Source organism: Ictalurus punctatus, chromosome 26 (assembly GCF_001660625.3).
Source record: "Ictalurus punctatus breed USDA103 chromosome 26, Coco_2.0, whole genome shotgun sequence".
Lineage (NCBI taxonomy): Eukaryota > Metazoa > Chordata > Actinopteri > Siluriformes > Ictaluridae > Ictalurus > Ictalurus punctatus.
In genome coordinates, this window is record NC_030441.2 from 14945051 (window position 1) to 14972587 (window position 27537).

General features: G+C 38.9%; 1 protein-coding gene across 2 annotated transcripts; it reads left to right on the plus strand.

Annotated features, from left to right (window-relative positions):
• The first annotated feature begins 535 nt into the window (after nucleotides 1-535).
• On the plus strand, nucleotides 536-27414 carry nt5c2b (5'-nucleotidase, cytosolic IIb). 2 transcript variants are annotated; one of them, XM_017458030.3, is made up of 18 exons: nucleotides 536-744; nucleotides 3140-3269; nucleotides 9031-9104; nucleotides 13800-13917; nucleotides 14070-14165; nucleotides 14394-14485; nucleotides 15424-15481; nucleotides 16083-16176; nucleotides 16343-16396; nucleotides 16495-16578; nucleotides 17381-17422; nucleotides 18194-18301; nucleotides 18522-18588; nucleotides 19511-19681; nucleotides 19937-19988; nucleotides 20214-20274; nucleotides 21431-21607; nucleotides 23089-27414. In XM_017458030.3, the coding sequence occupies exons 2-18, from the start codon at nucleotides 3169-3171 to the stop codon at nucleotides 23329-23331; spliced, it is 1692 nt and encodes a 563-aa protein (XP_017313519.1). In that variant the 5' UTR covers nucleotides 536-744; nucleotides 3140-3168; the 3' UTR covers nucleotides 23332-27414. The 2 variants fall into 2 exon arrangements, with proteins under 2 accessions (XP_017313519.1, XP_053532051.1); XM_053676076.1 differs by lacking the exons at nucleotides 536-744; nucleotides 3140-3269; nucleotides 9031-9104; ... (1 more) ...; nucleotides 14070-14165; nucleotides 14394-14485 and adding an exon at nucleotides 15948-15989 and having other exon boundaries at nucleotides 15426-15481; nucleotides 16081-16176.
• Nucleotides 27415-27537: the final 123 nt, after the last annotated feature.

Genomic DNA, 27537 nt, shown 5'->3' on the forward strand with positions numbered 1-27537 from the left:
ATATAAGCCCCGCCCACTACCGCCCAATATATATATTCCACTCTCTTCTATTAGTTTGTTTTATTGCTCACTCATTGTCTCTAAATGCAAAATGACACAGTGTTTTGTAAAAATAAAACTGAATTCAATCATTCCTTCTGTTCCACTAAAGTTTGTAGCCTCCCGTGCATATAACCACGCCCTCAACATAATCAAAGCCCCGCCCACCACTGTCTCGTATTTATTCCCTTTTCTTCCGTCAGTTCTTTTTATTGCTCACAGATGGTCTATTTAAAGTAAATTTGAGACAATGTGAAAAAAAAATAAACCTGACAGAAAAATAAAAGTCAGTTCAAAAATCTGTTCTATTCCACTAAATCTAAACGGCCCAGTTTATGTTATACATATATATATATATATATATATATATATATATATATATATATATGTCTATATATATATATATATATATATATATATATAACCACGCCCCCAACACGATCCAGACCCCGCCCATCAGCGCCCCGTATCTCCTGCCCCTCTTTCTCTCTCTCAGTTGTTTTGAAAGAGAGAAGGAGGAGGAGGAGACAGTTATATTCCCGGTACAGGAGAGGAGACAGGTTACCAGCACAGCTGCGCGCGCTCGCTGTTATTCCGTGTTGCTCTCCGGGTCGCTTGTGGTGGTGGTGGCGGCGGCGGTGGTGTGCTACTGCGCATGCGCAGATCTCCTGCCTGTGCAGCTGCTGCTTTCTGCTTCGCTGAAAGGTGGGTGAGTGAAAATGGCGAGATAGAGCTCGGTTAAGCCATTTTGTACGCGCATCACTTTTACCTTACTGTTCACTGTGAGATCGATATCCATATCCAGCTGCTTGTGTGTATGTGTGTGTGTGTGTGTGTTTAAACGGTACATTTAGACGCTCAATAATAATAACCAAAAAAAAAAGAATAATAAAACAACAACAACAACAAAAAATGTGATGACGGTGATGTGATGTTTGACGATTCGTTGCACAAAACTAATACCCTGCTGCTAGCTTGTTTATCTGTAGGCCAGTAGAACTGCGTATAACTATGTAATACTCGTTAGTATTTCTATCTACACAGTTCCTTAGCTAACACTTAGTCACTTTAACCGCAGCCCTGAAAGCTAGTGAAAGCTAGTTAAAGCTAGCTAAACATGTCATTGTTCTGCAGCTGTAACACTGATATTACATTACTTAGACTCCATTAGGACTTGTTCTAAGTGAAAAGAAACTAAATCCAGCCAACTTTTTAATCCATAGATAAATCTCCAAAAGGGTAAATAAAAATAAAAACCCTGTGTGGTTATCCATGGTGCTCCTGTGTAGGAGGTTAGTTATTTTTGCAAGTTAGTCCTGAACCGGACTTCTGTTCAGTTCTGTGCTAGAGCTGGAGAAACAAAAGGATCAAGACTTGAATGTTTTTAAGTTAATCCTCGTGTGTGTTTATATATCTGTCGTAGTATGCGAAGTTTCTCATGATCTTCAAGTTTGTTGGCTTGCTAGAACTGTGTATTACAGTCCTGGTTTTCATGTACAATCTTTGCTAAATATTCTTGGGGGAAATAGTGCATTCACATTGATCTAAATGTAGGACTGAGAAAGTGTAATAAAGAACGAGAAAGAGATTTTATTTATTAATGGTTAATTTCTCATGAACAATTTGGAATGGTTTATTGATGTATTTATTGATTTGTTCTTTTCCTTTTTATTTATTGATTTATTAACATTTTATCATTTTGGTATTCTTATTTATTTATTTATTTGCTAGGCAGGAGACCATGTTTTAATAATTTATTTAAAAAAAAAAAACCTGGAAGGAAAATAAATAAATAAAAATTGTCCAGTATTTACTTAATTCTGTCTATTTTTGCGGTCCTTCAAACGAAACAATTATCAACACGACTGTGTGATTCATGAACTTTTATCGATTCATTGATTATCTGTTAGAAAACAAAGTGGTACTAAACTGTACCTTTCGTTGTTCTGTGGATCTTTTGTACCTTTAATATGTATCTTTTAGCTGGAAATGTTGATATGGTGTACGTTTAAACAAACCAAAAAAAAATGCACGAGGTAATAGATACATACTAAAGGTACAAAATGTAAAGCCTTGTGTGTAGTACCATTCAGTGTCAAGGAATGGTCACTGTTTAATAGCTGTTTTTCTATGAGTGAAGTACACTTTTAAGCAGGTAAGTAGCCATAACTATGTGAAGAACCCTATTTTCAAATAGTGTACCACTTCTCGTCACAACATTGCCGGCAGGCGTCCTTTGGCCCATTTATTTTCTCTTCTAGCAACAAAAGCTGCCAGCCTACTTTTTAGAGAAGAGGGTTTTTTTTTTTTCATCGTTCCAGTTTTGGCTGAAATTGTAAGCAAGAGAAAATACCAACCACTCTTCTTGAAAAATAGGTTTGCCCTTGGGTGAGTGATATGATGTCATGGCTTTGGTGTTCATTTCAGACAGCCTTGTCTTGGAGAAATCTCTGTCCTTTAGCCCTTAGGCCTCCAGTGTGTTTGTACAAGTCAGCATTCATGAATTATAGGGTAAGAGAAGTGCTTTTCTTAACTGTTACCAGTCATCTTGCGTCAGTAGTTCATGAAGAAACTTCCTGTGAAATACAGACTTTGGTTAAAATGAGGACACCAGCTGATTAGATATACTGTATTGTATGGAGATAATAAATTTAGTTTACAGCTTCAGACAGTGAATTCGCTTGGGGTTACAGATCTAGCCAAATTAATTTGGGAACCCATTTGTAGCATGGTCTGAATGTGATTTTACCTGAAAAGAATTAGATTTAGTTTAAATCTAATCAGCCTGGCCGAGTTTACTTCAGAGAAGAAGAGACCAGACAAGATCAGATCAGATCAAGCCTGGTTCAACATTTCAAGTCTTGACATTTTCCATTTCAGTAGTTTAGATCAAGACATTAATCAGTGCCCGTTTATTCCTTCTTTCAACAGTAATGTAATCACATTTAAATATGGCATGTTGGGATTGTGGATTCTCTGAAGTGTGTTAGAAACCAACGACTTCAAAGTGATTTCGTTAAATTGCTTGTTAATGGCCTTCTCTTTCAATCCCATTCTGTCTCCATGAGCAAAAACATCTGTCTTTATTTGTTTCCCCCAGATTAACATTTGAGCCTAATAGATATAAAGATGACTACGTCATGGAGTGACCGCCTTCAGCATTACGCAGACCTCCCAGCGAACATGGACGGGTTGGCTATGAAGAAATACAGACGGGAGGCATATCATAGGTATGTGTGATGGACAAACTTTATTATAAGTAGCCAGGGGTGTAAAATGCTTGATTAATTGTATGCACACGTTATTGAAATTGAATGGTGCATTGCACGAGGAGTGGGCAGTATTACAAAAATATCACATAAACATTCTCAAACATGGTTCTATGATATCGTGATATTTAGGTTTTCATGATGTTTAGGTAATGATGCATTTTTATATTCAAAAATGATATTTTTATTTATTAAAAATATCACTAGGAGTAACAAAAGACCCTTTTTTAAAAATAACATTTTATAATGTTAATGATTAAGTACAGAATTTTAACATGAAATCAGCTCCTTCCAGTCAGTTTATAATAATGCTAAGTTTTTAATTAATAAAAAGAATTAAATAAAATTTAAATTGTCTCATCTTCTATTGTCCAGGCAGTGACTGTATACTAAATGTATATCAAATTAATAATTTTATTTATATTCAGTTTAATGCATCAGATATAGAAATAATTCTATTATTATTATTACACCAACAGGATTTGGACGGTCATGAAAAGTTTAGAAAAGTCATGGAATTGTAAAATAGCAATTTCCAGGCCTGGAGAAGTTTTGGAAAACTAAATAAACCCATAAAGTTTTGGAAAAGTCATGGAAATTTGCTTCACAAATACTTGTATAATAGAATATATATGTAATTATTAATATTGTTTAAACAATATTTAAAGCGATAATTCACCCAAAAATGAAAATTCTGGCATCAATTACTCACCCTCATGTCGTTCCAAACCTATAAGACCTTCGTTCATCCTCAGAACACAAATGAAGATATTCTTAATGAAACCTGGGAGATTTCTGTCCCTCCATTGATAATCCATGTAACCAAAATTTTCAAGCTCCAAAAAGTTCATAAATGCATCACAAAAGTAATCCATGTGACTCCACTGGTTTAACTGAAATATTATGAAGCCCTACAAATGCTTTGTATCCGCAAAAAAACTAAAATGTAATCTTTATTCACAAAATATGTTCCGCATAGATCTCCGACGACTGAACCACGATGTATGCGTGTTGTGTTGGCGCGAGAGAGCGGACGTTCTCACAATACAACCTGCACCATTTTGAAAAATAAACCAAGACCTAAAGCAAAATCAACCTCGAATGTAACGAACGAAGCTTGCATGCAGCGTCCCTCTTCCTCTGCTGTAAACAGTGCAGCTCTTCCGGGTCTGGTTGTACTGTGAGAACGTCTGTGGTTCTCTTGTGAATGCACCTTACACAATCTTGTATTCCAAAAGACAGTTTGCTTCTGGCACTTCTGCCTTCTAAAGTTAATGTCTATGTTACTGGACGCTTTTATTTATTTATTTATTTTTCCGACATTGTTGCCGCCCAGTCATTTATGTTGAATTAAGGCTACGCAATGGAGTTCTCAGGGTTTGACACATTTATATCATGCAATCTATTATTCTTATTTTCATCTATACATAGACCTTTCAGGGAATGTATGTTCATTAAAATTTGCCTCAAAAGTTGTGGAAAAAAGTTTCATGCAGTTTGTCATGTGCACTGTAGATTCTCATGCTACAAAATGCGCTATTCCAGTTATACCATGCTGAGTTTGTGTTTTGTCCTCCAATAGCCAAGTATCTTAGAAAAGATATTAGTTATTAATCCAAATTGGAACGATAATTTTGCATGTACATTTCCGTTTTTTAACTTTTTTATATGGTAGACCTTTTTATCAATTGTGTACAAGTTTCAAATGGTATTTCCACCAAGTTAAGTCTTGTTCTTGTTCTTGTTCATGTCCAGGCTATTTTAATTTATCACTGCGCTGTGGTATAATATAATATTTTAGCCTAGTCAGTTGGGTTTCTGAGCAGCCCGAACATTGGATGGACAGCACATTGGAGTTTTTATTTTATTTGCCTGGTGGGCTAGCCAAAGAATTTCTGATTTGTCCACTCTGACCTTTATAATTATCATTATATCCCTCTAGCACCACTTCAGACTCTATACAGAATAATCCTCCGGCAGCATACCAGAGTTTCCATATGGGAATAGTTGAAGCATATGGAAAGAATTTATATTGTTGGATCTTATACAAAGGGCATAGCAGGCTTGTCTTGTCTCAGAGAGCATGCTCTCCAGTTTCATTGATGAGGCTTTATTAGATTTTTAGGATGTATTGTGTGTAATTATATAGGCTTGCTAATGAAGATGTGGTCGTTCGATCTGTGACTCTTTGTCATACCAGAAGCACAATGTTGTCCGTTGTCCAAAGCCAAGGATGGCCTTTCAGTCTCTAAAATAGAAGTTCTCACTGACCTGGCTATACTTTGGTGTTTGGAGGCTAGCCAGATTGTGTCTCTTTAAATGTCAGTTCCGTGGAAAGGACACCGACATTGGAATTCTAGTCAAGTGAAAGATGTTTTAAAGTGAGTTTGTTTTTTTTGTTAACCATTCCATCAACACTCATCAGTCAATCCTTTGGCAGTTGATACGGCATGTCGTAAATGTGAAATAAAATGAGTGGTGCTGTTTTGGTTGTGGGCCAAATTGTAAATTCTAATCTCGACACTTAAAATAGAGACCAGAGATGTCTAAGTATAGGAATTTCTCCAACCACGCTGGATAAAATATAGGTTAGAGTTGAAGTAGGGTCTGGCAGGAAACTAGGATCTTAGTCTAAACTCGACACAACCAACCTAGGGGCCTAGAAGACATGAAAATATTTAACCACACCGAAGACGTATGTAGCGGAAATGGAATCAATGGGAATCGTCCAGATCCCATGGTATTATGCAATCCCATTTTAGATTAGCCCAGTGGAGCCAGCTGAGCTATCACGTCTGTGCCTGAGATGTTTATTGTACTGGACAAGGTCCTAGTTTGTGTATTTTAATGCTTGTTGACTTCTGCCTCGTCTTTGTTTTGTTTCGCCATGTCTTGTCTTAGTCTCTTTGCTTTGTGTAATAAACCATGCCTGCGTTTGCATCTATCTCCAAGGGAAACTATATTATTAAGGAGTGAATTATTTAAACTGATTCAATGGTTGGAAAATAATCAGGAAGTTAAAGTATATATATACAGTGCCCTCTACTAATACTGGCAGCCTTGGACAATATGAGCCAAAAGGCTGGGAAAAATTGTCTTTATTGTTTAACTTTTCGATATTTTGTTAAAAAAAAATCACAGGAACACTCGTATGGAGAATTTGTATGGACTTGTATGGAGGATGCTCCACATACGGATAGAAAAACGTGTCATTATTAAGCAAAGAAAAAACGAATATGCTGCTCATTGATATGGGGAAATTTTCTCCAGTGTTTTCATTGAGTTTCCAGTGGCAGTGTTTTGTCTTCAGGACAGGGGACTTTGTGTTTCTGGTTTCTCAGTAATATAAACTGTGTTCCTCCCCTGCATGTTATTAACTTAGCGAGAGAGAGAGAAAAGAGGCTGGTGAGGAAATTACACACAAGTGATAACAGGAAGTTAATTCTGCAACATTAAGGATACACTATAATGGATTAAAAGCATTAAAAGCATTAAAAGATGTGTTGTTCAATAAAAATTGTTGGCAAATTGCTGTGGTACTGCATTAGACAAACAAAACACTTGGAGATACACTCATTTGGGAAACTATTCAATTTCGGCTTGGTAACCGGAACTCAAAATAATTAGTAGTTACACCAAAGTTACGCCAAATAGATTTTCTGTTTATCTGTTTACTTATCATTGTAGCGATACCAGTAGAGTTTCATTTAATTACTTTTGAGGACATGTTTGTGTTACAATATTGCTTTACATGTGCAAGACTTTTGCACAATACTTTGAATTCTTGGTATTCAACCTTGTGGACCTACTGTACAATATATAACGTAACCATTTGTCAGCAAAGCCTTGCCAAGATTTATCTTTCTTTTTTGTCCAGCTGATAACTGAGGAAGAGAAGGAGCTAAAACATTCGCGTCACACGCTTTTGGATCAGATCCAATTGGCCATACTGTCTATTTGAGGTCCAAAGGTGGCCCTTTTATCTGGATTGTCTTACACTATGCCCTGGTATTTGTACACTCGGGTCAACCATGTGATGAAATACATTAACCTCTGTAAGATCCAATCCAACCAACCCTGTTTACCTCCAGCTGGGTGCATTCAGTAGGCTTAAAGTACAAAGATAGCAGTAATGCTGCATCACAGTCACTATGTGATAATTAGATATGACTAGTGAACTTTGAGAAATAGGAAATTAAAACATACTCATTGGTGCGCTTGTTTATCAGCCAGAACCTGCCTGTAGTGCTCTCTGCTGTGGGATCATCCAGTTCCTCTTGCCCGTTTGACTATTCTAGATGTCTTTGAGTGCCAGTAAACAACCTCTAACTCAACAAAGACCCAACAACAGAGAATGCAGCAGAACATGCACAATAGTTTTCAGATAGACTGAATTCCAAAGAAAGCAAACAAAAACGGCAAGCTATTGTGGTCAGGTTGTAGGCATAGCAGTATGGACAGACAGTTTGGATTAGCACTCTTGCAATAGCAGTGACATCTGCACTCAAAATGAGCTGCACTTTTCCTGTCTACCAAAATGAGCCAGTGGAGGGGGTCCAACAGTGTGCAGTTACGAGGTAGACTTGAAACGAGATAATGTTACAAAAATATATTCTTTGCTTTCATGGGCTGTGAAATGTTACATGTTCAGAATATGTCAATTTTCCTATTCCACGTTGATCGATTTTGCAAACTAGTAATAAAAACAAAAAACAGGCGATGGTTTTCCGATCTTCAGCTGCCTAGTTTTGGTGATCTTGTGCCCGCTGTAGACACAGCTTGTTGTTCTTGGCTCACAGGAGTGGAACCCGATAACGTCTTCTGCTGTTGTAGCCTATCCACCTCACAGATTAGTGTGTTGTGTGTTCTGAGATGCGGTGGTAAAGAGTCGTTATTTGTGTTACTGTAGTGTTCAGCTGAAACAAGTCTGGCCGTTCTCCTCATCGATAAGGAGTGTCCGCATACAATTTTCGAATTCTGGCCATGTTTCGCTTTTGGCACGATTTTGTGTAAACTCTAGAGACGGTTTTCACTGTGTGAAAATCCCAGGAGATCAGCAGTTTCTAAAATCCTCAAACCAGCTCGTCTGGCAGTACCAACCATGCCAGAGTCCAAGTCGTTGATATTATTTCTTTTCCCTATTGTGATGATTGATGTGCAAATTAATTGAAGCGCTTGACCTGTATCTGCATGATTTTGCTGCAACCCGATTGGCTGATTGGAGAAGCGCATGAATGTTGCAAGTGTACAGGTTTCCCTAAGTTAATGTTGAGTGCACAGCAGAGACTTGCTTCCAAAACAATGTTAAAATTTGTTCCGATTTTGATTTAGCATCAACAGATAGCTTCGGCCAAGCGTGTCAGGTTTGACATTTAACATCAGGCTCAGCGTATAAACCCTGTTGCATTGGGGGTTTTATTTAATACCCAGAAAGCCTTAGCTGTCTCTCAGAACAGATTCTCTGTATGCTGGTCAAGGGGATCTGGGAACCCTTTTCTTTCCATGCTGTGCTTTATGCCGGATTTGGCTCAGCAACATCAAAAGCAGGGAACTGATAGAAAACGGTGGGAAAAAAGACTACCCCTTTGGCGTTTGGAGATCTTTTTCATGACTAAAGCATATCTGTCTAAAAATTTGGCCCTTTGCAGCCTAGCTCTCACTTGTATAAATGTTCCGTTTGTTCGGTCTGTTGATGTATTCCTGTTTTTCTGGTTTGTTTCAGGGTATTCGTGAACAGAAGTTTGGCAATGGAGAAGATCAAATGCTTTGGTTTTGACATGGATTACACTTTAGCAGGTAAGACAATGAGGCTCACTGTTTGTTACCAAGAAATGTGACACATCATTTACTTGCAGATTCTGCCTGCCATTTTGCTGCATGTTGTAGGCTCACCGGTGTGTAATCAGTGCCAGTTGTTTCTTGGTAAACCATGACGGGACCACAGTCCTTTTCAGCTCTGATATTTTTTACAATGTGTCGCTGGGATGTGGCAGCTTTCTTCCCCTTAAAAATAGCCAGCAGCACAGATACATTGAAACGCAGGGTAAACATGCAGTAGGATATATTTAAATGTTCGTCATTGGAACTTAGTTGGATCTCCTGGTACGCTGTTATGTTTAAGCCTTATCCTTAAAACGTGTCTGTTACTGTAGCCAAAACCGCATAAGATTAAAAAAAACAAAACACTATCATGAAGATTCAACATACGTTATCAGCAAATTAACCCATCTTATGTATTACCTCATCTTACGCTTGTTTTGTTTTTTTGGGCCAACTAGGAACCCAATATGCTGACATTTTATAGTGCACTGGGTGCATTGGGTTTCCTTTGCTTTCTGCCCTGCATCTCAGTGACTCAGCCACTAACAACAGTCGCTAGTTGCTAAATCGGGACTGCTTGCTTTAGGAAAGCAGATCAGCTCTGTGCCATGCCAGGACTGATGGGCCTGCGTTCTCCACAGACTGCCTTCATTGTAGGCTCAAGGGAGATATCACGGGCATTCAGCTGTTGACATCCACAGCTTTATTGCTCGCCGTAGTGTTTACAACGGGAAGGGGCTATCGTGTTATCTTGAGCCGGAATAACACTGCGACCACAAACCTCATCAAGTTCTCAAAGATCACTGCCCCTGCAAACATTACAGTGCAGTGTAGCATGGATATGAGCCGCAATGGGAAGATCTACGTACGTCATGCCTAATCTTGCCGCAAGAACGTTTATGAGAATCATGTTTCTCTTAAACAAACTTGGGTACAGTACAGTCTAGCCTTTAGATTAATCTGTCCTTTTTGCCCTGTCCATAAGATTGTTGCCAGTATGAAAAATAATCCTCAGGATGTGTTTTAATTGTGATCATTGGCCTCTGTAACCAAGGGAAAGTTCAAAGGTCAGGATTCTCCACATCAGCCTAGTGTTGATAGCACTGCACCCTGATGGGCTTCTAAACTGGTGTTTAATAGTTGCTTTTATATTGACTTAAACAGCCAAAGATAAAGCCTTTGGACCAATTACAGCATGTATTTTGTTACGTATAACCAACATACACTAAAGAGCCCTCCTCGAGTATGAGACTAGCATATGTCAAGCTCCAGATCATGATTATTGTGACTAATGGGGGTATGGGTCATTCTCTGGCTGTAGTGGCTCTAGCTGTTAGACAGCATTCCTATTGGCCAAAGTACATGCATGCTTGTGAGGTATAATTATCTGTCAAACGAGGAGATAACAGATTCCAAGGGGCAAGACCAAGCCAGAGGGAGTCTTCTATTGTATTTGCGAAATGCTTCCCATAGACAGCCATTCTTTTGTGTTAACCCATGTCAAATAAAGGGTCCAAAGTCATATTTTTAGCAGTGTGAATTTTGTGCCTCCTTTTTGTAATGTCACTGTCAATCACTATAATAGTAATTTTTTTCATTGGATACCTGAAGAGACGACTTAGTACTCATGGCCAGGAAGTAGTGATGTGCTGGTAATGCGTATTAAGAAAAGCATACCTATAGACTGTGGTATCACTACTAATAAATTATTAAAATTATTATTTATTTATTTTTAAATCAGTTTAGGATATTTTGTTTCTGAACCCAAACCTATTTGCACATCATTTCATTCCTCATCTTCAGTAGCCAGTTTATCCTGGTCAGGGTGAGTCTCGAGCCTGTCCCAGGAACACTGGGTGTTAGTCTGGAATACACCTTTTGAGTCAGCAGTTTAGTATCTGTTGTTTACGCGTGGAAACTGTTCACTTAGGGTTTACGTGAGGTGAACTCATGTAGAGTCCATGCAGTGTGCGAAAATAATCCTCACGGCATCAGGTAACACGATTAGTTGAACTTGTCACATTGGCATGTTGTGATCTGCTGAGGAGTTGGAATGTTTTCTAGATACATGGAGCCAAGAAGACATTTAACACATGTGACTAAAAAAACACATCCACTTGTTACCTGCACAAACCTACACGCTCCTGCAAACACTCTTACTACTCCCGCCCCCTCCCACAGTTATTTCTGTTTCTACCGTCATGCAGAATTTCCAAATATAAACAAATAAGTTATTTTAAACATTGTTTAGGCTACTCACTTAGACTATAGGCATTTGCCCAATTGGCCCATGATTTTTTTTCTTGAGTCACTCAAGATCCTAGTCCGGTTAATTACCGGTCGAGCAATGTCTAGCACAAGTAAAGAAAGATTTAATTAAACAAATTATCAATTGATTGCTGAAACCTTAATACAAACATGTGCCTGATGTATTCCGTTATGGAAAAATTGTGTGCACAACAGATGTGATGTGAAAACAAACCTCCCGTGTTGACACCATTCACAAACAAGGCCAGAATCGATCATGGGTGCAGACTCGGTATTGTAGCCAAGTGCGAAAACTCCCTAGGTATTACTGCAATTGCAACACCTCATAACAGGGAACATGCAAAAATTCGCACAAAGAGTACCTCTACCTCAGGATTGACCCCGGGACCATAATCACTACTAAGCAGGACGAGGTGGCCGAGTGGTTAAGGCGATGGCCTGCTAATCCATTGTGCTCTGTATGTGTGGCTTTGAATCGCATCCTTGTTGGAAGCCATGTTTTAAAACCCCATCACAATGTCCGGCTTTTCGGGTCGAGGTTCAAGCCCCAACACTCCTAAGCTGCTACTGTTGGGCCCTTGTGCAAGGCCCTTAACCCTATCTACTCCAGGGGTGGCGTATCATGGCTGACTGTGCGCTCTGACCCTAAATTCTTAACAAGCTGTCATATGCGAAGAAAAGACTTTCCCTGTGCTGTAATGTGTGTGTGTATATGTGACAAAGGCTTCTTGTTATGTGTTCTAGCATGGTCAACTTGAGGCACTTGACAAGAAAGTGCTAATCATTGTGAACAAGATGCAAAGAGGCTCAAAAATATGGTTCTTTGTAGCATCCCAGATCTTACAAGGAGATACTAAAAGGGAGAAGGGGAAAAGGTTAAAAATATAGATCACCTCCCTTCCCCCAGTGCACACTCCTTATACACTTATCTGTAGATCCAAAATACTTTGGATGAATGTATATCACATACGATCATGTTCGATACAGTTCTTAAATGCAACCCTGTGTGAGATGTTGTAATCAAACTGAACCACATGTCTCACAGCTGAAGATTTCTAGAGACCCCAGTACTACTCCCTGAGGCATTCCTAACGGCAGCTCTTTTCTCAAGAGATCTCTCTGGCTTGCGTTCCCACGACTTGAAGACTTGAGTCAACAACCTTCTTCTATTTCTTTTTACCAGAACATATGTCTTAATAAGTATGGCCATGGATGATCTTGTTTATGGGGCCTTTGTTTTTTTTTTAAATATTCCCCTTGTGTTTTGGTCTTGGCTTGAAATAATGGACTAAGGACTCAAAATTCTCAGCTGGTTCTTTTGCCCTCTCAAATGTTAATCTCCATCCATGCAAGCTCTGGGCCTTAATTGGGTTTAAATGTAAAAGGGTGAATGGATCTGGTTTCGATCCAGATGAGATCACCGGACATTCAGGGACTGTTCTAAGCCATTGTGAATGCAGTCGCTCTTGCTGTTGGATACTCATCTCAGATGCTGTCCTCAGTGAGGTTCCAACATGCTTACTGATTTATTTCTGGTAACAAAGCTTGGGTTTTAAGAATGAGGACCAAATCTAATCTTTCTCAGGAACAGGACCATCACAAAGAGCATCTGTGTGATTTAATTTAGGCTCTTTAAACTGAACGGAATGGTGTGATAGGCATCCTACCTAGAAATAAACAATACTTAACCTGCTATGCATGGAATCCATGCCAAAAATAACACTTGGTTCATAACGTATTGCTCTACATGTTAAAATAAACTGTTGTGCACCTTATTATTTCTCATACACATGAACAGCAGTCTGGCAGATACCTGAAACGATGACATTGCTTGCATGGGAAACCACTTTGACCAAACCCAAGCCAGTTTTTCTTGAGTCACTTTACAATTATTCATGCGTGGCATGCGTATGTCAATAAATGCTAACCCCCCCCCACATACCAAGCATGTTTACACGGTACAGCTGATTTACATTTAGTTATTCCCACAAAGCTGTTGTTGAAAACAACAAAATGACTACTAATTGGTGAAAGTTTGTCTCCTAAGCATTCCCTGTGCTAAATCTTCCAATTATGCAGCTAAGCCATTGCAGTTCCACACGCTAACGCTTCCTCTTTTATAGGCTGCTATTTCTTTTGCTATTTCCTGTTCTTATTTGTGTTAACTTATGGATTAGTTTTTGATTGCTTTCATTCAAGTCACCACCAGTTATACAATTTGAAGCCGATCAACTGAGGTTCACATCAGTGAGTCTTCTTATATGTAAATTCAGAAGCTCTTGTCAGATACAAATGATTTTCCCGAGAAAAAAAAAACGACGGACGTTTTCATGAATACTCAATTCTCCTATGATAAATGATGCATATTGATTTGCAAAACATCTTGCTTGTGTTTTGTTTCAGTGTATAAATCTCCAGAATACGAGTCCCTGGGTTTTGATCTGACTGTTGAGCGACTGGTTTTTATTGGCTATCCACAGGAACTGCTCAGCTTTGTCTATGATCCATCCTTCCCCACCAGGTAAGCACGTTACCAAATGATCAATATTTTATCCCTGACAGAAATAAAAGGAACTCCAACACAGGTAGTGATTAGAAAAAAAATCAATTCTGAGATTAGTTAACTCATGAATAGGCTTAACTGAAAACATTGTGTTGTCTTCTTTACTCCAGAGGTCTGGTGTTTGATACGTTGTACGGTAACCTCCTGAAGGTGGATTCCTATGGAAACATCCTGGTGTGTGTTCATGGCTTTAACTTCCTGCGTGGGTGAGAAGATTATTTTATTTCTCTGGATTCTTTTTATAGTTTAACACCGTTTAAAAAAAAATACCTCAATAGATTCTATTAACTATTAACATAACCTATTGTGAAAAACTGCTGTCTAGTATTACACTAAATGTAACTGCTGTTATTTGCTGTAGTATGGACAGGCTGTTATTATTAAACACGAATAAAAAAAAAAAGTTTCCATAATTTTCCTCTCCCTTATGCCAGGCCTGAAATCCGAGAGCTCTACTCCAATAAATTCATCCAGCGTGATGACACTGAACGCTTCTACATCCTTAACACTCTCTTCAATCTGCCAGGTGGGTAATTAATCACTGCCATCTGTCAGGATTAGCCAGGGCCTATTTAGGTTCAGGCATTTATTTGGTTTCTGTTTATCAATAAAGCCTGTTTTTTTTAGTTTATTCGATTCGAACCCTGGTGCTTTTACCCCCGAGTCTGAATCAAACCAACTACAGGAAGTGAATCAGTTATATATAGAATTAACTGAAAGAACTGAAGTTGAGTTGAAATAGCACAATTCTGCCTTCCAATTCCGCCTTCCAACTCCGCCTTACAACTCCGCCTTACAACTCCTACCCAAGAGTCTTTAGTGGGAGGCCTGGATTTCATACGCAAAGCACTTTTACAGTTCGCAATCATTCCAAATTCTGTAGCCGAGGGGGTGGTTTTGGCTACGAGTTTCGGTTTGCATCAGAATTTCTTTTCAAAGTGAGCTGGTAAACCGAGCCAAAGAACAGAGTTAAAGTGTGGTAGAAATATGATTCAGGAACAAAAGAACAAAAAATTAATAAATAAACGAAATAAATTTCAAACTAGTTATTTATATTATTATTTGGTCACTTGCTCAGCACCGGCTCTGTGTTCTCCATGCTTGGTCGACTCTCGTGATGTTTAATTCGAACCAAAAGTATCGGTTTCACTCAGATTCAGAATAACAGGTGCAAAAACACAATAAGGCAAGAAGTTCATGTATTGAACCCTACTATTTTTGAAACGTAAGGCTTTTGAAATGAAACGGAATGAATAAACGTGCACATTTCGTGTGAGGCCTAGTTTAGTAAAGCCCCAGTGCATATGAAACCTCCGCTTTCACGTTGACACGGTGCTTTAAACTGTGTTTTTGTAATAACAGGTTTGCCGAATCAATACAAAAGCGCGATGCAATTACACAGTTACTTTGTCTCTCTCTCTCTCTCTCTCTCTCTCTCACTCTTTTCTGTTATTCTGCACGCAGAAACCTACCTCTACGCCTGCCTCATTGACTTCTTCTCCAACTGCGACCGGTACTCGAGGTGAGAATTTAACCAGTAGTGACTGCCGTCACACGCTCACCTTGGACACTGCATCCACATATTGATTGAGGCCCTATATCTCTCACACACACTGGGAGAGGCTTATCAGTGCACACGCAAAGCTGATAAGCAAATCATAATGGTGTGTTGAAAATCGGTTTACAGCATGCTTTATTTACAGTAGATGGTTGTAGCACACTGAACTGTGTACAGGCATGGCATCAGTGAAAATGTCATTAATCTGTATTAACTAATCATATAGCATGTATCTTATAGAGAAAATAATCACTTTGTATGGACGTAAATAAAATACATGTGTATTAATGAATCGATTAATGAATTAAATAACGATACTCATAATCGAAACACTCAGGTGTATAGCCTTAAGCCTATACAGACGTAATTGAGTGTGTGATTTGTTCTGGTATGGATGCATGTCCTCTGAAACAATTGTTGGTCCTTTTAGGGGGAGAGGGCTTTCCTGTTTGGCTCGGAACGACCTCAAACAAGGGAAGACTGTCCCATTTAAACATGTCGATAGTGTGTGTTGACTACCTGGTTGCAGAGCCTTAGACTTTTGTCCCTTTTTCAAACCCTCTAGCTGTGAGACAGGCTTCAAAGACGGAGACCTCTTCATGTCCTTCAAGAGCATGTTCCAGGACGTGCGAGACGCTGTCGACTGGGTCCACTTTAAGGTAGCAGGAGATTTGAGGTCTGAACAGACTGTAATGTTGTACAATGGTTTTTTTTAAAGAGCAGGAAGTGTGAGCTGGAGCTTTGTAGCTTTCTAGAATGATGGGATGCCCAGAGGCATATTCGGATATTCTGATATAGTCTGAAACAGGGTCCTTTTGTCCGTAGGGAACGCTGAAGGAAAAAACAGTGGAGAATCTGGAGAAATATGTGGTGAAAGATGTAAGTGTGCCCTGCTTCCGTGTTCTTCATGCGTGGGTTTTGGTTTCATGCTGAGATGTTTGAGGTGAGTCATTTCTCTCTGTGAATCTTGTCTAAAGTCTAAGCTGCCTCTGCTGCTCAGCCGCATGAACGAAGTTGGCAAAGTGTTCCTGGCCACCAACAGTGACTACAAATACACAGATGTGAGTTTACAGATAGTGCACAGCTGTCTTAATACACTTACACACACCTACATAAACATGTGAAAGAATGCACATACAGTGCGTATGTAATTTTATCCTGGATTCACACTCGCAAGCGACAGGCGACCGCTCATTTTCTATGTAGGTCCGCAACACAGCAGCCATTTCGATGGCAATACGACAAAATCAAGATTCTGTTCTATTTTCATTTTATGTAAATTAGGTGTGCCCGAGGAAACGAATCGTCGGACCAATCCCGTGGCGCGAATGCTCCGACGTTTCTTTAGTTCCCCACTCACAACTTTAGTTTGTTCATTTCTATTTACTGTTTGACATAAGGAAACCGAAGACGATATTTGCGATTTCATTTTTTTCCCCCTGTCATATATGACCTTTCATTAAATGTGTACAGAGACACTGCGAATAAAAAATAAAAGTTCGGAAGGGCATCGTAGAAATTGTTGGTGCCTCTGGTGACTGTATGGTGCTAGTACAGTTAGCTTGCTTTGCTAATCTGTGAATGAAGCTAGTATGAAGCCTAGCATGTAACCTGTAAATCAAACAACCAGTTTTCACACTGATTAGCGTGTTATACAGTTCTACATACTTTAGAACTTAATTTTAACTACTTCTGTTTCTCATTGCAACAAAAGTAATAAATAATTCAACACTGGATAGTGCACGCCCATCGGAAACAATCTACAAGCGACACAAGTGACATGTCACTGCCTGGTGTAAGTGTAGGGTTGTGTAATGAAACTAAGTGTCTCTCTTTTTTTTTTTTTTTATTAATTAATTGCAGAAAATCATGTCCTACCTGTTTGATTTCCCTTACGGCCCAAAGGTGAGTGTTTTATTTCACATCTATATTTGATTAATCATAAAGCAATACATACAGTAGTTGTAATACTACTAGTATTTTTATTGGTAAAGAAAGAAAATGTCATGATTGACTAAGTTACATTAAAAAAATTATGTCTCATTAACATGTGCATTCAAGGACGTTACTTACCAGAAGCAGCAAACAGTGCGCGTAGATTATTGTAATGACCTGTAGAAGTGTAATTGACCTGTACATTCACCAGCACAAATGATTGCTAATATTAATCTTTCAATAAATGTGTGGCAGTCTGGGAAAATCCTTGACGTGGTGAAATTTTGATATTTTCTACTATACACCGATCCGTCAAAACATTAAAACCACTGACAGTGGGAGCGAATAACACTCAACTGCAAGTGACGTTATCACGATTTTTTTTAACAAATCTGAACAATTTTATAGTAACTGTCTGATTACAAACCGAATAAATTAGGCTTATTTCCAGTTTGATATGGAATGTAGCTATACAACAACTTAAGTGTGACCTTCACTGTGCAAGATCACATTTAACTAGCAAGTGTTTAGACAGACTGACTGTTTTCATTACCTTTTTTGTTCAACTCGCTTCTTACACAACACGATCTTTACAGATCATTTTAGTGAAATATAGCCGATGTATGGTTTCTTACAGTTGAGTTGTCGAAGAATATTATAAATTATACAATGTTGCTCAAAACTAGATTGAAAGGTAACTACACATTCACTGCTGAATTTACGGTGTGTGTTCTGCTATAGCAAAGCCCTCCGCATCGCCCATGGCAGTCGTACTTCGATCTAATCCTGGTGGACGCACGGAAGCCACTGTTCTTTGGCGAGGGCACTGTACTGCGGCAGGTCGATACGGTGAGTCAGTCAATACACTTGGCCAGCACATGGCTGAGTACAGAGTACAGAACAAACCTGAGTACAGGTTTCTGAGTGCAGAACCAACCTGCAAGTCAAGGAGAGGACTCCCATTGTGTGCTCCCATTTTACCATCACAGTTCTAAAAGCAAATGATTGCTGTGCAGAATAATGGAACAAATCCGAGCTAATAAATGCTGATAAATGCGCTCTGTTGTAGACCACCGGGAGGCTCAAGATCGGAACATATACTGGCCCTCTGCAGCACGGAATAGTCTATTCTGGAGGTGAGAAACGCACACGCACATGCTACACATAACTTGTTCTCACCCTTCACACGTATACCACATACTCAATACAGCTGGTGCTTTCAGCTCCAGTCTTGGAGCTCCACTGTCCTGCACTCAACAGACCTTGTCTTGTGTAAGCAGGCTTTAATCATTGGGTCATGATTTCAGTGGGGTGTGCTGGGCAATCAACCTAATCTCTATCTACTGTAGCATATAATCTCTATCTGTAGCACATGCATTATACAAGTCAAAGGGCAGTTATTAAATTCCATCAGTCCAAAACTACTAGTACTAAAGTATTAAACTGTAGCAGTCAAGGTCTTAGTATGAGACAAATATAAGTGGAGGTTTGTTTTTTTTTGGTTCCTGATAAACAACTTATACAGGCAGTTGTATGGTATGGCGGATGCTCCACATAAATGGAGCAGTGTGTAATTGTGGGTATGTTGTAATTTTCTGTGAGGAGATGTTTACTGACTATTTTTGGAAATAGTCTCCAGCATCAGTGTCAACACCGGAAAGTTTTTAAGAGGGCTTTGCGGTTTCTTGGTAATTTGACAAACTGTATTTTTGTCTTAGAATGAATAAGAGAGACTGGTGAGGGACTAGCTTGTTTCACGTAACATTCAACAACATTAAATGGAACCCTACATAGGAAGAACGTATTTGATCGTTCTTTAATTGATAAAAATCGAAGTTGTTGGCAACTCGTATATGAGGAGCAAAACATTTTCTGATATTGTAAAATAATCAGCTTCTGAGTGGTAACAGTAATTGTGCTTCATTCTGCGTCAGGTTGATTGCCAATGCTTTATTTTCCAATAACAGCACACCTGGTCATGGTTTATTCCTTACTTATGTCCTTCTTGCTGTATTTTGTTGTTGTTGTTGTTGACATCTTATTGTCCCTGGTCTCTAGGTTCCTCAGACATCATGTGTGACCTTTTGGGCGCTAAAGGGAAGGACATCCTCTACATTGGGGACCACATCTTTGGAGACATTCTGAAATCCAAAAAACGCCAAGGTTGGAGGACGTTCCTGGTGATCCCCGAACTCGCCCAGGAGCTGCACGTCTGGACCGACAAGAGCTGTGAGTCTTTTTGTTAAACGAAGATCAAACTTTGAATGTGCTCTTTTTATATGTAAATTACCAGGGTTGGTGCGTTACCATATTGTTTGCTTTTATTTAGCTTTATTGAAACATTGTCCTGTGTTTTGCGCATCTCAAACGATCTCTAAAACCACTAACGATGAATCACTTCACTTGAAGTGTAAGTGGAAAAGAAGGAAAGAAACAGAGACAGGAGTGTACGCTCATGGTTGTCACTCTGTTTGTCTTTCACAGCGCTGTTTGAAGAACTCCAGGGTCTGGACATTTTCTTGGCTGAGCTGTATAAGTGAGTTCTTTGTATACCTTTGACTATCCAAGTGTCCTCTGTGTGTATGTGTGTGTGTGTGTGTGTGTTTGTGAGCTCTGCACCAGTCAAAGGGGTCAGCGTTTCTCACTGTTCCTCTTTCTGGAAATGCCCCCTCTGACATGACCTATATCCTCTCTCTCTCTCTCTCTCTCTCTCTCTCTCTCTCTCCCCCCCCCCCCCCCTCTCGCTCTCTCTTGCTCACAGGCATCTGGACAGCAGCAGCAACGAGAGACCAGACATTAGTGCCATCCAGAGGAGAGTGAAGGTACATACCTACATACGCACACCTAGCCTCCATGGGGAAAAAAGGGAAGACAAACCTCTATTTATCGACAAACATTTCACAACAGTCCAAAACAGAAGGCAAATTCAAATACAAAATTAGGAAAGAAGAAGAAAAAAAAAGAGCATAGTTTTTCCATGACCCTCTTCCTGAAAAAATCAGTGTAGCAAATCTGACATTACAGTTTGCGTTATATAGAGTTATAATCACAACGCTGCCACACAAGAAAAAAAAAAAATCCTAATCAGCATCTTCTTATTATGAGATTTGTATCTCATTATTCTTAGAAAACAACTTGTTATTATGAGAAAAGTAATTTTACTTGTTCTCACTCTTCTCTGAGCAGGTGTGTCTAAACTGGTAATGTATAGTATTTAATCACTTTTGTTGCTTATGAAAATCATTGAACTCTTTAAAAAAATAAGTAAATAAACTAAATGTTGCTACAAACGAAATGCCTTAATTTTGTCCTGAGGGTACGCAAACTTTTGCACTCAACTATATATGTAACAGTCAAGCCACACCTGATAAGACGGGATAATTTTCCTGTAACGTGTTTTATTCCTTTGATATCACAGCAGTTTGCCCGTGCTGACAATGCTTTATTAACGGACGACACTTTTTGTCCGTTTACAGTTACGCTTATCGTTGTTGAATGACCACGAAACAAGTTACTTACGTCATACAGCTGCTCCGTCAACAGATATCTTTTTTCCCCCTCCTCTTTTGAAGTTAATAAGACATAAAAAGCGCTTTTGATGTTACAGAGAATCCTCAAAGCCCTTTGTGCTGAAGATTTTGCCGTGTCTGGAGACTGGAGACTCCTTCCAAAAATGCTAAATAAACATCTCCTGACAGAAACCTCCACTGTGGCAACAATTGCTCCATTTTTAAATCAGGTTATATTGAACATCCAGCACATGAGTCTCTGTGTAATTTGCTACAACCCACATTGATCTGCCTTGCAGCTGGAAGTACTCTCTGAGCTGCTGTTATAGAAACTTAACCAACACCTTCTGGCCAATCAGAATTGATCGTCTAGCATAGATGTGTTATATAAAGGTTGAATCAATTTGCCTTGCTGAAGCTAATGCAGTATCGAAAAAGGGTGTTACAAGTATCTCTCAATGCCTTCTAGAAAGTGACCCATGACATGGACATGTGCTACGGCATGATGGGTAGTCTGTTCCGCAGCGGCTCTCGACAGACCCTGTTCGCCTCGCAGGTGATGCGCTACGCCGATCTGTACGCTGCTTCCTTCATCAACCTGCTGTACTACCCATTCAGCTACCTTTTCAGAGCTGCACACGTACTGGTGAGAGAAACACACACCTTAACGCCTTTATGGACTGTTATGAAAGGGAGTCAGGACAGTCACAGAATAACTGCTGTTTAGTATTAAGGATCGGTATCCTCATCATTGTGACAGAGAACTTTGAGATCACTGGATAATTATTACTGTTACAGTGACATTGTGTCAGTTAAGCAATATTAAATGTACTGAATCCACTTACATTCAGCTGGATATTCACTCACTTACTTACTGTTTACTTGTTGACACTTAACCCTCCTATTATGCCCATTTCCACATTTGTGTCTAACCAGTATGGTAATCTCTCTTTTTCCTCATTTAGGGTCATGAACTTATATTCAAATATATCTTCCTATGGCTTGTCTTGGACAAGCCATAATAATTGACTGTTTTAAGCTGTTCTTTGCTGTTTTTTGTGTATTTAAACTGTATAAGTCATTTTGACCCATAACATAATGGATGTAACTTTTTTCGCCAACATAATAGGAGGGTTAATGTTATCTTAATGTCATCAGATCCATCCATCCATCCATCCATCCATCCATCCATCTATCTATCTATAGTATCTTTCTGTCTTGTCTTTAATGTCATCAAATCTATCTATCCATCTATCCATTCATCCATCTACAGTATCTACCTAATTATCTATCAATCTATCTATCCATCCATCTACAGTATCTACCTATCTTATCTATCTGCAGTATCTATCTATCTATCCATCCATCCATCTACAGTATCTATCTATCTATCTATCTATCTATCTATCCATCCATCTACAGTATATACCTATCTTATCTATCTGCAGTATCTATCTATCTATCCATCCATCCATCTACAGTATCTATCTATCTATCTATCCATCCATCTACAGTATCTACCTATCTTATCTATCTGCAGTATCTATCTATCTATCCATCCATCCACCTACAGTATCTATCTATCTATCTATCTATCTATCTATCTGCAGTATCTGTCTGTCTGTCTATCTATCTTGTCTATCTATCGATCTATCTTGTCTATCTATCTAGCTATCTATCTATTGTGGATATAATGTCTGCACACCCTTGTTATCTATCTACAGTGGCCGACAAAAGTTTACACATTCCTGTTAACATTGCAGCTTTTTGTTTAAAAAACAAACAAACCCGAAACCAAGATAAATCATGTCAGATCTTTTTCTGCCTTTAATGTGAGATAGCAACGGACAAAATGCAAATCCATCCATCCGATTTACAATGATGATCATTTTGTTATCGTGTTAGTATTTTATTACTATGACATTATTATTATTAGTAGTATTAGCTTAGTATTTGTACGATTATTTTCATTATAACTTTTGCGTGGGCCAGTGCAGGATTGCCTGTGACTTGAAGTGATTGCATCTCTTAACGAGTCTCTTAAACATGCTTTAGGGAAGACATCCGATTTTCCCACTCTGAGAACGACTGATTACTGAAGCTGGAAATTCTGTTTTATTTTCTCAGATGCCACACGAGTCCACGGTGGAGCACACGCACGTCGACACGGACACCGAGTCGCCGCTGGCTACACGCAACCGCCACAGCGTCGACTGCAAGGAAATAGAATGCAAACGCAGCCAGCTGACACGCTCCCTGAGCGAAATCAAACCCCCTAACCTGTTCCCCCAGACTCCACAGGAGATCACACACTGCCATGATGAAGACGATGATGAGGAGGAAGAGGAGGAGGAGGAGGAGGAGGAATAGATGACTCTCCTTCAGTCAGGCCTGACCTTTTCTTCAATTCCCTAAGGGAAACATTTAACTTTAGTGAAGGGAACAATAGTGAGGGGTTTTTAAGACAAAAAGAAAATTGAGTTTAACTATTACAGGTTTTTTTGTTTGTTTTTTGACTATATGAGAATGTGTAGCATGTGAGAGTTAAGCTCAATCGGTTTGTGTGTCAATGTTTGGCTTGGCTGAAGACCCCCTGAAAATGTTTGCAGTTTTTCTTTTTTTTTTTTCTTTCTAGTTTTCCAGTTAACAGTGTAGTTAGAAGGATAACAGCAAAGCACATATTTGATTAACGGTAAGCTATAAAAACCCGAACTGTTATGGGACATGTATTCTAGTGAGTTTACAGTATGTTGGAGATGCACGACTCTTTTGTGAAGGTCAGTCATATGACAAATGCTCACACAAGCAGCTATGCTTCATATTAGATCCGTTCCAGCCTGTTATTTATTAATGGTCTAGACATCTAGATATCTAACATGAGAAACATTATGCATCATACTGTATATGAGTCGGAAATGTTCAAACGAGCAGTTTATTTTGAACTTACTCACTGTACATACTCAGCAGAATAACCCCACTGGGTTCCCACTGTTTCTGGGCTCATGACAGAAATTTTTTAAAATCTTTTTTTTTTTTTTAAACACAAGCCTTTGTTTCATTTGAACATCGTTTGTCTGTACAGCCGATTTTGGCTAAATGCTGCCTCATACAGGACTTGAGAGGAAGTGCAAAGCATGTGTGTTGGCATGATGTTCCTCTTATTAGAGAGCTGTTCATGATAGGAATGTAAATGAAGTCCGGAGGGGGTCTGCAGCGCGCCGTGATGGCCAACGTGACGGCTACGAAAGAATGCCACTAACACAAGCGCCCCTGTTACTTGGCAACCGCTGTGCCAGGCGAACCACATAAGGCTAGTTAGATGGTTTTGTTTTTGTTTTTATTTTTTAATGGCAGTGATGTCAGCTGCCAAGTATAGTGCTATGCAGCAAAGCAAGCTGTCAACAGAGGCACTTTTTCTCAATCACACACACTCACTACAATGTACCGGCATATTTTTATACTCGACGTCTCCGTTTGTGGAGATAAACTACCAAAATTTGAATCTTTCCAGTGCCATATTGATAACACAGTCATTTCTAGCCATGCTATTTGCCACGCTGTGCATAAAAGTGACCTCGATATGCAAAAAAATAAAAATAAAAATAAAAAACTCTTGTAAATAGTGTACTTTATAGCTGGTGTGAGTAGAGAATTTAAATATATGTGGATATATAAAATATATATAAGTATCGGATTTAGCGTGCGTTGAGCTCAGCACATCTTGCGGTTCAGAGTAGTTCAGATTAGCGTGCGATTTCATTGGAGAGTTTACTCCCTTGAGGACCAATAACGTTAAGAGCACTCTGAACAGTGATCTTTTCAACTCAGCAAGGTCCTTATAGCAGAGGTGCCAACATCTACAGTTAAGCTGGAGCATTTACTAGTTTTGACCCCTTACCAAGGCGACACGGGAGGCACGTAAAACCTAAACTGTTCGCAAGTAGGCAGAACCGCAGCCTATTTCTTCACTAGAAAATGGAGGAGCTGCTTATTTGTTCCTGCTGCTTGGCGCACATCTGGAAAAAGTCGCCTTCTCGTCCGCCAACCCGCACAAGGCTGGGGGTATTCAATTAAAATTTGTAAAGGTCCAGCTGGATTAGTGACTAACATGACTAACTGTCAATAACAGTTAACCATTCATGATTAGTTTAGGTCTACAAATAAAACAAACCAGAGTGGTTATATTTTCTTTCGCACTTGCGCTCCATGTTACCGCTTTTGACTAAAGCCACGGACTCTGAACAGATGAGACGTCTGTTTGGAATAAACACATGCTTCTCTGTCCAATCATCTTTGTCAGCTTTATATATATATATTTTTTATATATATATATATATATATATATTTATATATATATATATATTTTTTAAACGAAACAACCTATGTTGTCAGTTTGCTGAACAGACTAGAGAAGGTAATAAAACTAAAACTCTGTGAAAGTTATGAGACCTAATGTCTCTAGTGGTGTAGTATTCTCTAGTATTGAATCAGCTAGATTCAATGAACTACAGATAGCTTTTAATTCCTACATTGACCTGCTTAGCTACACTATTTTTAACTTGGTTAAATACTTTGCTGGGTCTGTATCTGGACCGCGGTGCACCAGTTAACAACACCTGGTCTAGGGTTGTGTTACATTTCTGGGGTATTTTTTTGTGTGTTTTTTTTTTTTTTTTTTTCTGTGACTTCTTCCAGTCCCTCCAGGATTTTGCAAAATCAAGCAAACTCAGAAATAGCAATATTCGGAGGAGCTCGCAATTTTTCACAAGTACTGCAGATACGGGCCGAGACGCGCCATGTGACGTCATCACAACGCGCATTCAGCCAAAGCCCCCTTCGTTTCACGTGCGTGAAACACGAGTACAGCTAAAAGGTCTCATTTACCAAAAACATCACTGTGAAAGACCGTGCAGAACAATTTCGTGCGATCGCAATTTCGCCAATTCAAATAGTTTTCCACAAAAAAAAAAACACACAATAAACTTTTTACATCGCATAACAGATTTTGAAAAAAGCCACAGGAAAATCAATCACAGCAACAACCCCCCCCCCCCAAAAAAAAAAAACCTCTGCAAAATCCTGTATGGACTGTTCTTATGAGTGTTGGTGCCTCTGCTATAGACCTAAACCAGAAGCAATAGATACAGTAGATTTGCATTCGTTTGTTTCTTAAAGGAATGAAAATTATATTTGATAGAAGGAAAATGATTGAACTTTCCTTTGCCCCCCCCCCCCCCCCCCCGAAAAAATTGTTTGTCGTATTTCAGAGATGGTCAATGAAAAGGGAAAGAGAAGCAGGTAATATTTAATAAAGTATTTGATAAAGTCAAATAAATGTTTCAGGCAAACTTGCAACTGGATTTCATATTCAAGTCACATTCAGTGGTTTTAAAACTGGAAATGTAATATCCAAGGCAGCTCGTTTCGAAGTGAACTGTCAGAACCGTTCAGCTGCACTGGATCTTAAAGCAGTCGTCATTATCATGCATTACTGCTGAAGGTCAAATTTTGCACAAAACGGTCACCACCCCAAGAAAACCTTGTAGCATTTGCGCCAGGACATTGTTAAACTATTCTGATGTTAAAAGCAGTATTTTGTGCTGTATATCATTGTGTATCAATCTGTGAACGATGTTACATCCGATTTGTTTCAGTCTTTGTACAGTGTAAGAGTATAGACCCACTGAGGTGACATACTGGGTTTTTTTTTGTTTTGTTTTGTTTTTTATTAAAGTGCGACCCATATGTAGAGTGAATAGATTTTTGAATTTTTTTGTACAATTTCTGCTAAATAATTAACTGGATAATTAACGTATTAAGTCTGACAATTCAACAACATATTAAGTCGTGAGCTTAAGTTACACAATTCATTGCCTTGGCATAATCATTTAAAATATTAAACTTGTGGCCTCAATGCGTTATGCCGTGGCCGCAACCCTATTAAAAATAACCACAAAGTCACCTCGGAGGTTCTATATAGAAGTCGTTTGTTTGTTTGTTTTTTCACTTTGAGACCGAAAAATACGAAGAGCTGATGTGTATTTAAAAATGGCACAGTATCCATACGTGCCTTTATACCACTGCTGCAGACTTTTGCTCCTTTGGGATGTTTTTTTTCTTTCCCCTGTTGATTACAGAAACCTGCTTTATTATTATTTTTTTAATTCTTCAAGGCATTTTGGAAGTGCGGGAACTGTCCTGTATGCATAAATAACTACCGCTAGAATGCTCCTTGTCCGTTTTTATAATGTAGAGTAGAAACTTGCACAAAACAAAAAAAGTCAGTACTGCATAAAGTACAAAGTGGGGAAAAGGTCTGCCGTGTTATAATTTGGTGTGTTCGTTTCCCACAATCACGGCATGTGCTTGTGTGTCCCTTCTGTTCAGATCTTGTTCAACTTGTACATTTGGGCAGGCTGCACTGAAATGTGAAATAAAGATCATTTTACATAACGTCACAGTTTGCCCTGGCATTTTATCAGTACGTTACTTTTGCTACCCAGTGTTGTGCAAAATTTTATATATATATATATATATATATAATAAATAAATAAATATATATATATATATATATAT

Excerpts from the sequence above, each read along its gene's own strand:
- nt5c2b (XM_017458030.3), top strand. The coding sequence starts at position 3,169 with ATGACTACGTCATGGAGTGACCGCCTTCAGCATTACGCAGACCTCCCA. Across the intron at positions 13,918-14,069 it reads GATCCATCCTTCCCCACCAG|AGGTCTGGTGTTTGATACGT; the intron begins GTAAGCACGTTA and ends TCTTTACTCCAG. Across the intron at positions 16,397-16,494 it reads AGAAATATGTGGTGAAAGAT|TCTAAGCTGCCTCTGCTGCT; the intron begins GTAAGTGTGCCC and ends TCTTGTCTAAAG.